Source organism: Lepeophtheirus salmonis, chromosome 2, assembly GCF_016086655.4.
Source record: "Lepeophtheirus salmonis chromosome 2, UVic_Lsal_1.4, whole genome shotgun sequence".
In the NCBI taxonomy this organism is placed as follows: Eukaryota; Metazoa; Arthropoda; class Copepoda; order Siphonostomatoida; family Caligidae; genus Lepeophtheirus; species Lepeophtheirus salmonis.
The window spans coordinates 40,231,496-40,244,187 of record NC_052132.2 but is presented as its reverse complement, the minus strand read 5'-3'; the positions used below and the strand labels follow the sequence as shown (position 1 = coordinate 40,244,187).

Sequence of the window (12,692 nt, the reverse complement as noted above, 5' to 3'; positions counted from 1 at the left end):
ATAGATATATTACACATAATATTATATAGTAAATGGCAAATGACTTGGTCCTAAAGGAAGGAAAAAATGACAATCATAATCTTTTGAAGTCCTTACTTTCTCTTCATAAGCCTCCTCCCCATCTTTTAACATTATACCTTCATAAACATCAACTTTATTCAAAGAAATGCTTTGCAAAAAATATGAGTATAATTAAAAATACTTTGATTTCTTTGTGTTTTTATTTTTGCTACTGACAGGAATAAAAAATGAATATCATTATTGATAATAGAAGAGATTAAAAGTAAATAGAAAATTTATATTGGATGAAATACGTACCTAAAGATTGCGGCCTCTATTTAACAACCAACAGCATTAAAAAAAATGTATTTCCTTGTGAACTATCCAATTTTAATAAACACCATTACGAAATAAAAGTTAAATATATAATTATTAAAAATAATCGTCTTTTGCGTCAATAAGGGGCTCAACTCAAACTCAGAAATAGAAACAAGTTTGCTAACAGTCTCATTTGACACATTCCGGAATTCATCCGGGATCCTGGACATGGGTTGCATGAAAATATGTTGGTGTGTCACTCAACTTCAACCCCAACAAATAAGTCCATTTGGCTTAGGTCCGGCGAGCTTGTGGGTAAAACATTTGATCTAACTAAGTCAAACAAATATGACAACCAGGTCAATATTTTCCATTTTCTGCAGCTTTGCTTTTGATTCATAATCCCCTTCAGACTTTTTCAGTTTTTCCTGACTGTCCAGACAAGGAACCTGTCCAGATTTAAGAATTTTTCCATTTCAACATTCTCCTATCCTGCGGGGATTGCAACAAGAACACTGGGACTTTTCCAAGATTGCTGAATAAATACTTCATTGAATGATGCCATTTTTTTAACTGACGCCAAAGCGGCAGACAAGGTCTAACCTGCACCTGTGCTCAAAGTTTGTTGTTAAAAAACGGCCATACGATGCACGTATGCATATACATATACTGACTTGATAAGGTTGTATCTACTCATTAGAGTGGCTTAAAAAATATGTTTTTAGACTATGAGAATAGCTAAAGACACATGAGTTGCTTTAAGGAATAAAAACTTACTCACCAAAGTTTCTGTCCCATATAATTTTTTTTGAGGTTTTGGATGTAATTGAAATGGTGAACTTTTATATGTTTTCTGTCAACACATAAGCAAGCTACAATGATTTTCTCAAAATAAAGTTTGAATTACATTTATATTATTAGACAATGTATAGTCAATTTTCTATGGACAAATTATTTTTAATAACCATTTAAGTCTCTTAAATAAAATCAAATATATTAAAAGTTTTAAATTATCGCTAAAATACATGAGATATTAATTCATCCCTAAAATTGGAATACAGAATCTATAATTAACTCTCATATGTCTATGAAATATCGGCCTGTATGTATAAATGAAATACAAAACTATATTGGAATTTTGTCATTTTTTTAGCATTATTTAAGATTGTTTTTATGTTGACTCACTACACATTTTTTCTTAATAATATACCTTTTAAGTGTAAGAATTCAAAAATTACCATTGATTCATTAAAAACTATTAGTAAATCCGGCTCATTTTGTCCTGTGCCCTCAAAGGTTAATTTTTTTGGGTGTGATACGAATTGATTTTTGTGTGCAAACTATAGGTAAGTACAATTATAATGAAACGGAATAAAAAGACTTTAATACAAAACTATTTTACTCGTTCAAACCTATAGATATCTCAATTAAAGTATCAACATAAAATAATGAGCTTCAAAAAAGGTTGTCACAATAATACAATATTTTTGCATATCAAAATAGTTATCAATATTTCGATACTTTTCAATGATCTTTTTCACTAATAATATAAAAACAAAATTTTGTTAAGAGTAATTTATGTCCATTCAAAAGGGTGTTTAAAGCATTTTTGAGTAGTGACTAGTTTATAAATTTAAAAACATTTTATGAAGAACAAATTTCATTATTTTTGTTTTATAAAGGACAATTTTGTTGTGTGTAAAAGCTCATAAATTTGAGGAGGTAACGTTATCGTCTATGTTAATGCCTTTATGACGTACTGACACTGTAAGTACCAGTTTTAGTAGCAATTTAGTAAAGTACCAATTTATATCTGTCATTAACCAGGTACCATAATAGTACCAGGGTACCGAACAACATTAGAATAAAACATATTTTTTAATGAAATACTGTCAACATTTTATTGTGTGGTCAGGTAAGGGAAATTGAAAAAGTAAGTACAAAGTGGAAGTGTCCTCTTGGCATTTTGCAAAGATCAAAAATTAAAAATAGTGGATAAAATAATACAATACCGGGGCCGTCCAAAGGGTTATATTTCTTTTGGGAAGAGGGGGGAAGGTTGAAGCAAGCTTGGTTTTTTGGAACTTTTTTGAAATAAAGAATCCAGAAATTAAACTTTTTATGAAAAAAAAATTCAAAAATTAAATTTTAAATAAAAAAAATCATATTTTAAATTGTTTGGAAAAAAACTTTCAAAAATCCACTGCTTATGATAAAAAATTAAAAAAATCCCTTGTTTTACACAAATAAGTTTAAAAATCTACAACTATTCTCAAAAAATTAAATTATTGGTAAAAAAATTCAAAAATCTATTGCTTTTTTCATAAAATTATATTTTTTGGAAACAGGTTTCAAAAATCCACAGCTGTTTACAAAAATTTAAAGATTTAATTTCAAAAAGAAAGTTCAACTATTAAATTTTCTTTGAGAAAAATTTCGAAAATCCATAGCTTTTAACAGAAATTATTTTTTTTGGGAAAAAATGTATTAAAAATTTAATTAAATATCAACAATGTCTGAATTGAGGGGGACTACAGCTTATCCAGGACACCCCTTGCGGACGCCCTTCAAAATACAAGAGAGAATTTTTTTCCGGATAGTAGTAATGGGATAACATTGAATATCAGATAAAGTGGTAGGGAAAGAAAGACATGGGGAAAACATTCATTTATGTGCAATGTGCATAAATAAATATTTTATACATTCTCTTTAGGAGAGGTTCTATGAGTCTATAGCCGTCTTTGTTTCTTACTCAACAGTCGATATAAGTTTAAAAGAGTGAATGTTAAGTATCTTTGTATAAATTTGTGTCTTCTTGCCAGGGATTGCTGGAACACACATAATTATGTCTTGAAATCCCTTTGTGGGAACTTGATATAGAATAAAAAATGGGATTTTGTTAGAGCGCGAGGAATAGGCGGGAGCAGGACATACGGTACACCTTGATTAATACCCTTATTAAATTAACTGCCGTTAATTGATTTGTGGAGGAGAAGATGAATTACCACTACAAATAAGATAACCTTTTACATTTAAAATAGCTTTAATGTAAAGAAAATATTATAATTATATTAAAATTCATTACTGCATTTTTCAAACAATTTACACCAAAGATAGGTGAGAATGCATACTCAGAGGGAGAAGTTCAAACCATGAACACCTTTTAAATAATCAACAAAAAAAGAAGAACCTCTTTTTCATATCACTAAAGCAGGTTTGATAGTATTGCTATAATAATCATCAAAATGACACATCTAAACATTTGATTCAATTGCAGAACCTCAGAGCTTTGTCTGATTGCCTTGAAATTTGATCAGGAGTGACTTTTATCCCGTAAGCAGTTTTATGAAATAAACGGCATTCATTTTTAAATTTTTGAGACCACACTACTCTACATACTGATATACATATGTTCTACATTTTAAAATATGATTTTATCATTATTATAATGCATTATTTATAAGTTGCAGGATACCTATTTCTACATATGTCTAAACGCAGGTATATCATGATTTATTGCTCATTTTTTTATGAATATATCGATTACATGCATTAATTTGCATAGAAAGTTTGGGTGTATTTGATAAAGGGTAATTTGCATAGATAATTATGAAAGTAACAAAGGATTAATGGCAAAATATGTGAGCATAGGATATTTAGTCGATTTAAAAGATATATTTGCTTAGGATTGGAAATCATAAGCCTTTTTAACGTGCAAGTTTTTTTTTTTTATTGTTGGCAAAATGAACAGTGCTTACATCAAAAAGAAACAACTTTGATAGACAACCTATCTACTGATATTAAAACAACTAAAAAGTTTGTTGGACCTATTATTTGACCTCCAAACTCACAGGACTTCAATCTCATGGACTTCTTTGTGTAGGGTTCAGTTGAGTGGTACACCAACAGATCCTCCTGCAACACAAGATATGGTAGATTCTCCAGGGTCTGGTAGAAATTCCGGAATCTGCCAAAAGATACTTCTCATCAAGACTTGCTCCGATTTTAGGAGTCGAATCAAGGACATTATTGACGCCAAAGGCGATTATATTTAATAATAACGTATTTTTATTTATTAAGCTTTCATTTGTTATTGGTTTTTAGTACAATCTGATGATTACTTTGGTTGGTAACTTTTTTGTAAATAAAAATTCAATTATTAATTCCTCAAATAAATCTCTTTGCCTTAAAAACAAATGTAAAATGAAGTCGATATTTCACTCTAAACAAAATCCTTAGAGAAACAATATATTTGAAATTAACATAAAATTATATAAGAAATAAATAAATTTTCCTGCAGATTTTTATTTTATTTTAATAAAAAAAGGTTCAAACTTTTTTGAAGTTTTTAAATAGTCAAAATATATTACTAATTGAAAATTTGGGAAAGTCAGATTTGATATTAAAATTTAATTTGGGAAGTATTTTTATAATTATTACATACATATAATATGTTTTTGTAATTGACATGTACAATTAATAAATATTAATACTACCACTTTATCATATACTTTTTTATAATTTTATAGATGAATTTTTGGACTTGAAATATCTAACTATATGTAAATATCACATTATATATACACAATGTACGGGGTGGGAGTTGTAAATTCAGAAAATTTAAGGGTCATTTATATTATAATTTATTTGCCAAAATTAATTCAGCGATTCACAAATCTTTTGCACTTACATGTAAGGATCCATACTGAAGTCAATCACTCAGACCAACCTACTCCAGGTTCAACCACAGCTTCTAACATGGCTCTGCATCTGGCACAGGCCTTGATGAGGAACTCCTTATACATACTGGCCACTGCCTCGGGAATTGAAGCACAAAAAAAGTGAATATTGTTTCTCCAAGACGCCCCACACATAGTAGTCTTAGGGGTTAAGATCTGACAAGCTAGAGGCCAGATTTTCTTTGCCCTTCAACTTCAGGAATTCTGGAGTGCCTTTTTGCTCTCAAAATGATCATGCATCTTCCTTACAAGTGTTCCCTACACATTAAACTCCTTAAAAACCTTTTGAACATCGTAAACAGTTTATTTGAGCATAAATCTAGATCTATTCACATCAATTTAAGCTCTCCAGCACACAATAATGGTGTAGGGCGTTTGTATTCGGAACACATTTCAAAGATGTTTTTTCTATGAAGTTTTGTGAGCTAAATCTGATGAGCATACTTTCATAATCATAGATCTTCAAGTTGCCAAGATATAGAGGTCCCAGCTGGTTCCGAATTTTAAATATCTCTAGGAGCGATTGAGTATCGAATCTTAGCACATTTAGAAGAATCTATTTATTTTTATAAAACTTTAACCAAAATAAAATCTTCCATTCAACTTTAGTGATACACTGCTTCTAAAATAGAGTCTATTTTTTAGTCAATAGTATGTTGCCTCATCAATTTTCCTTATTTTCAAAACTATGTATATTATTGGAAAACCAATTAAAAGTGCTAATTTGAATAAATTGGTGAAAAATATAAGTATACATACATCTAAAGATATATCCCATTGAAAATTTAGAAAAAATCCAATATTGACAAACAATATTGTTTCTCAACATTGTTCCTTTGTTCGAACTGATTGATTGATGTAACTAAATTAGATAGTAATTAGAATAAACTCTTAGTACGCATATTATAATCGGGATCAAAGGTATTCAATTATAAGTCTCTAGAAATGATTAAAGTTGTATAAATATGACCTTAACGCGTTTGACATTTGTTTGTGGCTGTCAATCTGAAGATTGTTTTTCATTTTCCAAAGCGTTTTCATTCTTGGAGGGACAACATCTAAATATAATGTAAACATTAATGACTGAGCTCATGAAAGATGGAGAGTTATACTAAAGATTTGTTGCGGTGTCATAAGTGTAACTACTTGTAGGACTCAGAGTAGAATTGTGGATCGGCATCGGAGTCCTTTCTAGATACATTATATAAATTAATTTCCTTGCTCTCAAATCTGGTTGCAGCTAATCTAATGAGAGATCATAACAGCAAAACAGCTTTTCTCCATTTTATTTTTGGTAATTGGTCATATGGAGTTGCACTGATTAAGTATCAGTAAACATTATAGTATTATACTTGAACGATAAAAACCTAGCTTACACCTTTTCCAGGGGCTTAATCAGGTAGTTTCTGGAAGGAGTTCATATCTGTACATTCAGATCAGGAGAACCATGAACGAAGGTTTACGTATCTTGAAAGATCTTTTAATTATTCCCAAGTTTTGATTGTCATTCATTATAGTGAAGTACTTGTGCTTCTTATCGATAAATATTTACAATTAACACATAGGTTCTTTTTTATTGTATTAGCAACATTGATCATATTCTTACAAAATGGCAATATTTTGTAAGAAATATTATATCTTTTATGCTGACAATTAGATATATATATTTAAGATAATCTAATTTTAACGACGACGTGTCACATATATGTGACATTGTTTTAAATTGCATTTAATTTTTGAATAATTTATTTATTGTAATTTAAAATTAAAGTTTTGAGTACTCTATTTATTTACTGAACATTTTTTCCAATTTTTAAGGAATTCATTATTCTTTTCTATATTCAGTGTGCGTTCAATCATAGTGAAAGACTGAAACGGTTATTTCGAATTATATTATTGCAAATATTTGCCTATTTTGAATAATTCCTATAAAGTCTTAAGACATAGACGATTTTTTTTTTGGTGTTAAACCGAATCTCATTACTAATATGTACCTATATCAAACCCCCAAATATCAATTTTGTTATGGGAGATCTTAACATGGAAATAGTTAATGCATAAAAATAAACACATTCATTTTACTGGAAACTGAGAAAATAATATTGTTAAAAATGAAAATATTTCGGTTTATTATGAAAGCGCTCTTAAAACTAAAAGCAAAGAAGAAGATAAATCAAAATATAATTTGTGGTGTGCGAAAAAAATAATTAAATTACATCTTTGATATTATGTGAAGATTAATAATACATAACATCCCACAAATTACTTAATCAATTCTAACTTCTTCTGAAGCTTTAATCCCTTTATATAACTTTTTTCTTACTTTACATTTTTCGGTAACTTATATAACTAAAATACAAAATATGTACAAAATTAATACATTGAAGTCATCTCCTTTGAGACTTTCCCTTCTATTATTTTTTACTTAAAGTTACTTCACATATGTATATGTCATTATTAATTGTAAATGATTAAGAAAGAACAATAACGTCATACTATACTAATAATTATTATAATAATATTAGTTTGACGAAAAATATAAGCCTTTAAAGCTAAAACTACCCTAGTAGAATACAGGTATCAAAAATGGCCTTATATGCTTTTATGCAATACAAGTTAGTCAATTCTCCTACCCAAGTTATTTCGGAATTAAAATAACAAAACATTTTACCCTTTCGTCCTATAAGGACATGGGGTTCCTTTAAGTAGAGCTCCCTATATTTTTTGGGTATTTTGTATAAGTTTGCCCGAGGTTATACTTTATCTTTCTATCTCGAAATTGGAGACAGTTAAAGCGGAAAGTTTTAATACACATATTGCAACCTTTTAATTATACGAAAATGACTTCATCAGACGAGTCGAAATGAATAAAATATTATCAGATTAGGAGGAGAGAGATCTTAACTTTTTCCAAATATTTAGACAATTACCTCATTAGTAGATCATGAAAATTGATGGAATTTATATTTTATTCACTCTGATCCTCTAATATATAACTGAAGATAGAAAATAATGATTGATGACATACCATATATGAACAAGAAAAAGTCTGAATGAACAAAACTCACCGGACCCCGCCATAAAGAGACAAACTAAAAACCTCCTACATATCACAAGACCCTCCATCTCCTTTTATGATCCTTCTAATTATTTTTTGATTATTAAGAGGTTGCAATAATTGAATTTCAACTTTTCTCTGTCGCTGTCTCCAATTTTGAGATAGAGATAAAAAGTATGACGTGGGGGCAAACTAATAAAATGTACTTATATTTTCTTCTAGTCACGCTAAAACTTTTATCTGTATATTTTATTCGTCAAATGTAATAATGGATTTGTGTTTTATGTGGGTTGAAGTTACAATAATATTTTATGAGAAAGTCAAAATGATACAATTGCCGTTCGAGTGTTAACAATACGAGTTCAAATGTAAGTTACTATTATTATTGAAATTCACTTACATTTATTTTCATTCCTTTAACAGGAAATATTTTGACAGCAGGATATTCATGTGGCATGTATCGAAAAAATTCATGTCGTCCTTTGTACCATTTGACACTATAGAGCGTATCACCACCAAGGTTGTAAGAGCATGTTAAGTCGGCAGTTTGACCCTTTTGTATATGTTCAGGTATGCGAACAGATAAATTTGAAAGCGAGTAAATTCCTAAAATATATAAAAAAACGTATATTATATCATATATTTAATGTAGCTTATTTCTATAATTTATGAACGTATAAAAAAATAAAACAATTTTTTTTAATAAATTTTATTTATATGTTTTGTACAGAAGTCTAACATGGATGTCCAACATCTGTTCAAAACAAAATATAATTTATGTAATAATACATTTGTATGTTATATAAATTGTGTACAAGCTCTCTACCTTGTACAAGTTGTGAAAAAAAAATGAAATGAAGTTTTTTAAACATAGCATATAATGGACCCATTAAAAGCTTACAAATTTTCTGGTAAAAGCTATTATAGAATTACTAGAGTAATAGAATCCCCTATATTTACAAAGAATAAAGGCAACTAATTCAAACTTTTGTCCAAAAAAGCTACAAAAAGCTAATATCAATTGTCTTTCCCCAATAAGTAATTGGCTACGACCATGAAAGGTAAATATTATATTATAAGGCCAAATTTTTTATTCCTTCAGATATGAATAGGTGAATCCATATATATGATTTCACCTGTATTACACTATACAATGTAATTTTTGCTCGATGGCTAAAACTCACATTTATTAGTATTATTTAAGGCATAAAACAATAAAATTACACCTGAAATTTTCATCGAAGTAGGTTTAGGCTTTATAGCCTTTTTTTTTTTAAATAATAATTTTTTTTTTTATTCAGAGCCATATTTAGAAGTGAAATTAATATATGTAAATGAAAATTTAATGAAGTAAGAATTGATAAAAACATTCCAGAATTCAAGAAATCCTTTATTTGTTAAATTATCTTAAATAAAGTTCCAATAAAATGTGTTTAATCATATAAATATAAATGTAAAATGGAGAAGGAAAACGATTTTTTTTTTCAATTCGTTTATATTATAGCTGAAACTAAAGAAATACTTCAAAGATCCTTTATTTCAGCACACAAATTATGAAAGCTATGATTTTTGCAATTTTTTGTTCTACATAAATGACTCGGTGAATTATCCTAATATCTTTCAAGCTATGTATACATCAAAAGTACATAAAAAGTTATATTTCTAACTTGAAAAAAGGGATAATTTAATTCATATTCATTGTAATTTAAATAGTTTTATGCCTAAAGCATTGTTGCTTAATTACTTTAATTTTCTTTCGTCTCATTAATAAAATTTTATTGCTTTTTATTGTTTCTACATTCCCCTCAGAGGAAAGCAGCCTGCTACTAATTCCATATACTTCGACGCCTTTTTGCAAATTTAAATGCAATTTTATTTGCCTCATTAGTACTACTACAATTGCATAAAAGACAAGAGTTTTTTTTTGTTTGCTTTTTTGGTTCGGAAAAACCATTATGAAAGTTACTTATTAGGGATGCATGAAACAAAAAAAAAACCACAATTTTTCAAGGACTTTCTGAGAGAGAAAAAAATATATTAAAATAATTAGGGAAACCATTTATTGGATTAAATAATCTTATTTATATATACATTTTCCTATAAAAATGTGAAAAATCTATCCCCATGCGCATATTTGGATCGTTCTACGCCGAAACGACCACAAGAGTTAACCGCATATTACAAAATTCGCTAATTTTTATAGAAAACTTAGAAGAAGGCGGACTTGACGTAATCAAAACAATAAAAAAAAGTTTTTAGAGGATCAGTAATATTTAATCGATTTCTTCTCCATTAGAGACCTTTTGATTAAAAATAATATGACAAAATTCTTAAATTACTAATCTTTCACAAAAAATAAAATTTAAAACTAGGAATATTTAAAATAATATATTCGAATACATTAATATGTAAATAATAACTAAATATCGAAATATTGTCCGTGTTCAGGATCGTAACATCTCATAAATTCATTATTACGTTACGAAAAAAGTGTGGTTGTTTTTTTAAACAAAATTGTTGTACTTTAAATTTAAAAAAACGTCCAATTCAATGTCTATTTATTCGAGTGGGTGTTCTAGTACTTGTACAATCATATCAGATTTCTTATGTCCTCTCGAATTGAAGTGTTCTATATTGCCTTACAAAAATTGATCAACATATCTCATTTGATCGCTTATCCGATCTTTTAATCCTCTTTTGGTTTGGCTGACATATTGCTTTGAGCATTCCCTAAAACCGATCACATAATCCAAATATGTGGAAGCACATGTAATAATCGGAGACAGTTCCTAAGTAATACCCCTTGCCGATGATTTGAGAAGCGAACCTGGTTGAACATATGAACAGGTTTCCACATCCATTTTCTAAGGATTTTTTCAAACCCACTTCATCGACACTTCGTGATGACCTACTTGGACTCTCTGGAAAAACTTATGAGCGACAAAGTAGATACCTGAGATTTTCTTTATGTTTGAAGAAAATCATATTTGGCTTCGGAAACATTCTTTCCATTCTTGAATACAGCGCTCATGCTCTCCAATGACGGTGAAGTACGAATAAAATTTGCTCGAGTTGTGAATAAACAGTTATGACAAACTCTTGGTGATCATTAGATTTGGATTCGGTGTTCTACACTGCTTCATTCCATCCCATTTGCTTTGCTTTCTCAATCTAAGAAACAATAGCTTTTGGCCAATAATCACGTGCTATCAACATTTCTTTAAGTTCTTGAAAATGATTTTCCAACTTATTTTCATTGTAACAAATTCTTAAGATTCTGAAAGACAGACTGTAGAAAATATTCCGACACACGTAGGATGGATGTCATGACGAGTGGAGAAGATACTGAATTTGGTCGGTTTTTTTCCGGTATAAATTTGTATTAATTTTCACGTCTCTTATGTAAACCGTGCTGTACAAAATCTGGGTAGATTTTGTCGCAAAGTTGTATGAAGCCATGAACTTTATTGTGGAAGGAACTGATATCAGTTGTGTAATGAAATGTTGGAGTTATTCTTCTGTTTCAGTCCAAAATTAAAAAAACAAATCAACGATGAATCTACGTAGGAAACAAAATGGATTGGAAACATTTTGATTCGAAGATGGTGCTGCCATCTGTTTGATATTTTGTCTATTTTGCTCATAAAAATATTTGCGAAGGTGGGTGCCATTTTGGTTGCCATTGTGGTACTCCACAGCAGGATAAAGAGTTTCGAATCAAATTCAAATATGTTTAGATAGGGAACAAGTGTCAATCGTGATATCAGAAACGATGTTGGAACTGATTTGTTGGATCGAGTTTCACGAGCTTCTTTCAATGCATCGATTCTTTCATTAATGGGAACATTGCTATATAAACCAACAGCATCAATGAAGATAGGTATAGTGTTTGTAGGAAGGGTTTCAACTTCGATGATCTCAAGAAGTTTGGAGTATCCTAGATGAAGGTTTTCTTGAGCTTTTAGGAGAGCTTTTGGATGAAAATCCCTGAGCTGGCTTATCCTCTCAGTGATGAACTCAATGCTGGATATAATGTTAATTTTATATAGGATGTGGATTTTAATTAACTATATATAAGAATCCTGAAAATTTTACTTCAAACAATTCAAATATTTTAGAGATATGGGCGTCTAAAGTAAGTTAAATAAAATGTAATTCCTTCAAATAATGCGGCGAAATTTTACTAGAATCTCAATTCAAAATTAATAACTTTTTAATTGAAGCATAGATAATCAAACAATATAAATGTCACGTTTCTAAATAAATTTATTCAGATACAACTCATCAAAAAATACCTTACTGTAATTTTTAATACAAATGTTTAAGGCCAATTTAAGACATGTGGCAGAGCATAATGTAAAAGAAAATATACATTTTTGTAAACTTTATATACTCAGCTAAACTATGGTACCATACGAAGGCCAATCGAAACTTGGGTATCATTCAAAAGTTTAAGACTCGTAACTCTTCGTTCATGTTCAAACTTAATAAACATTATGTCCTTTCGATCTGAATGTATGGATTTGAGATATAGAGTCAATCCAGTAAATACCTTATCATGTCCTTAAAACAGAAAC

General features: G+C 29.2%; 1 protein-coding gene across 6 annotated transcripts in view; it reads right to left on the bottom strand.

The window, feature by feature from the left end:
• Window positions 1-12,692, bottom strand: part of LOC121113760 (V-set and immunoglobulin domain-containing protein 2) — a 445,858-nt gene that overhangs the window by 104,922 nt on the left and 328,244 nt on the right. For all 6 annotated transcript variants that reach the window (XM_071886825.1, XM_040707619.2, XM_040707617.2 and 3 more), the window contains one exon: window positions 8,516-8,721. In XM_071886825.1, the coding sequence (XP_071742926.1) occupies window positions 8,516-8,721 (206 nt within the window). The remainder of the gene's footprint in view (window positions 1-8,515; window positions 8,722-12,692) is intronic.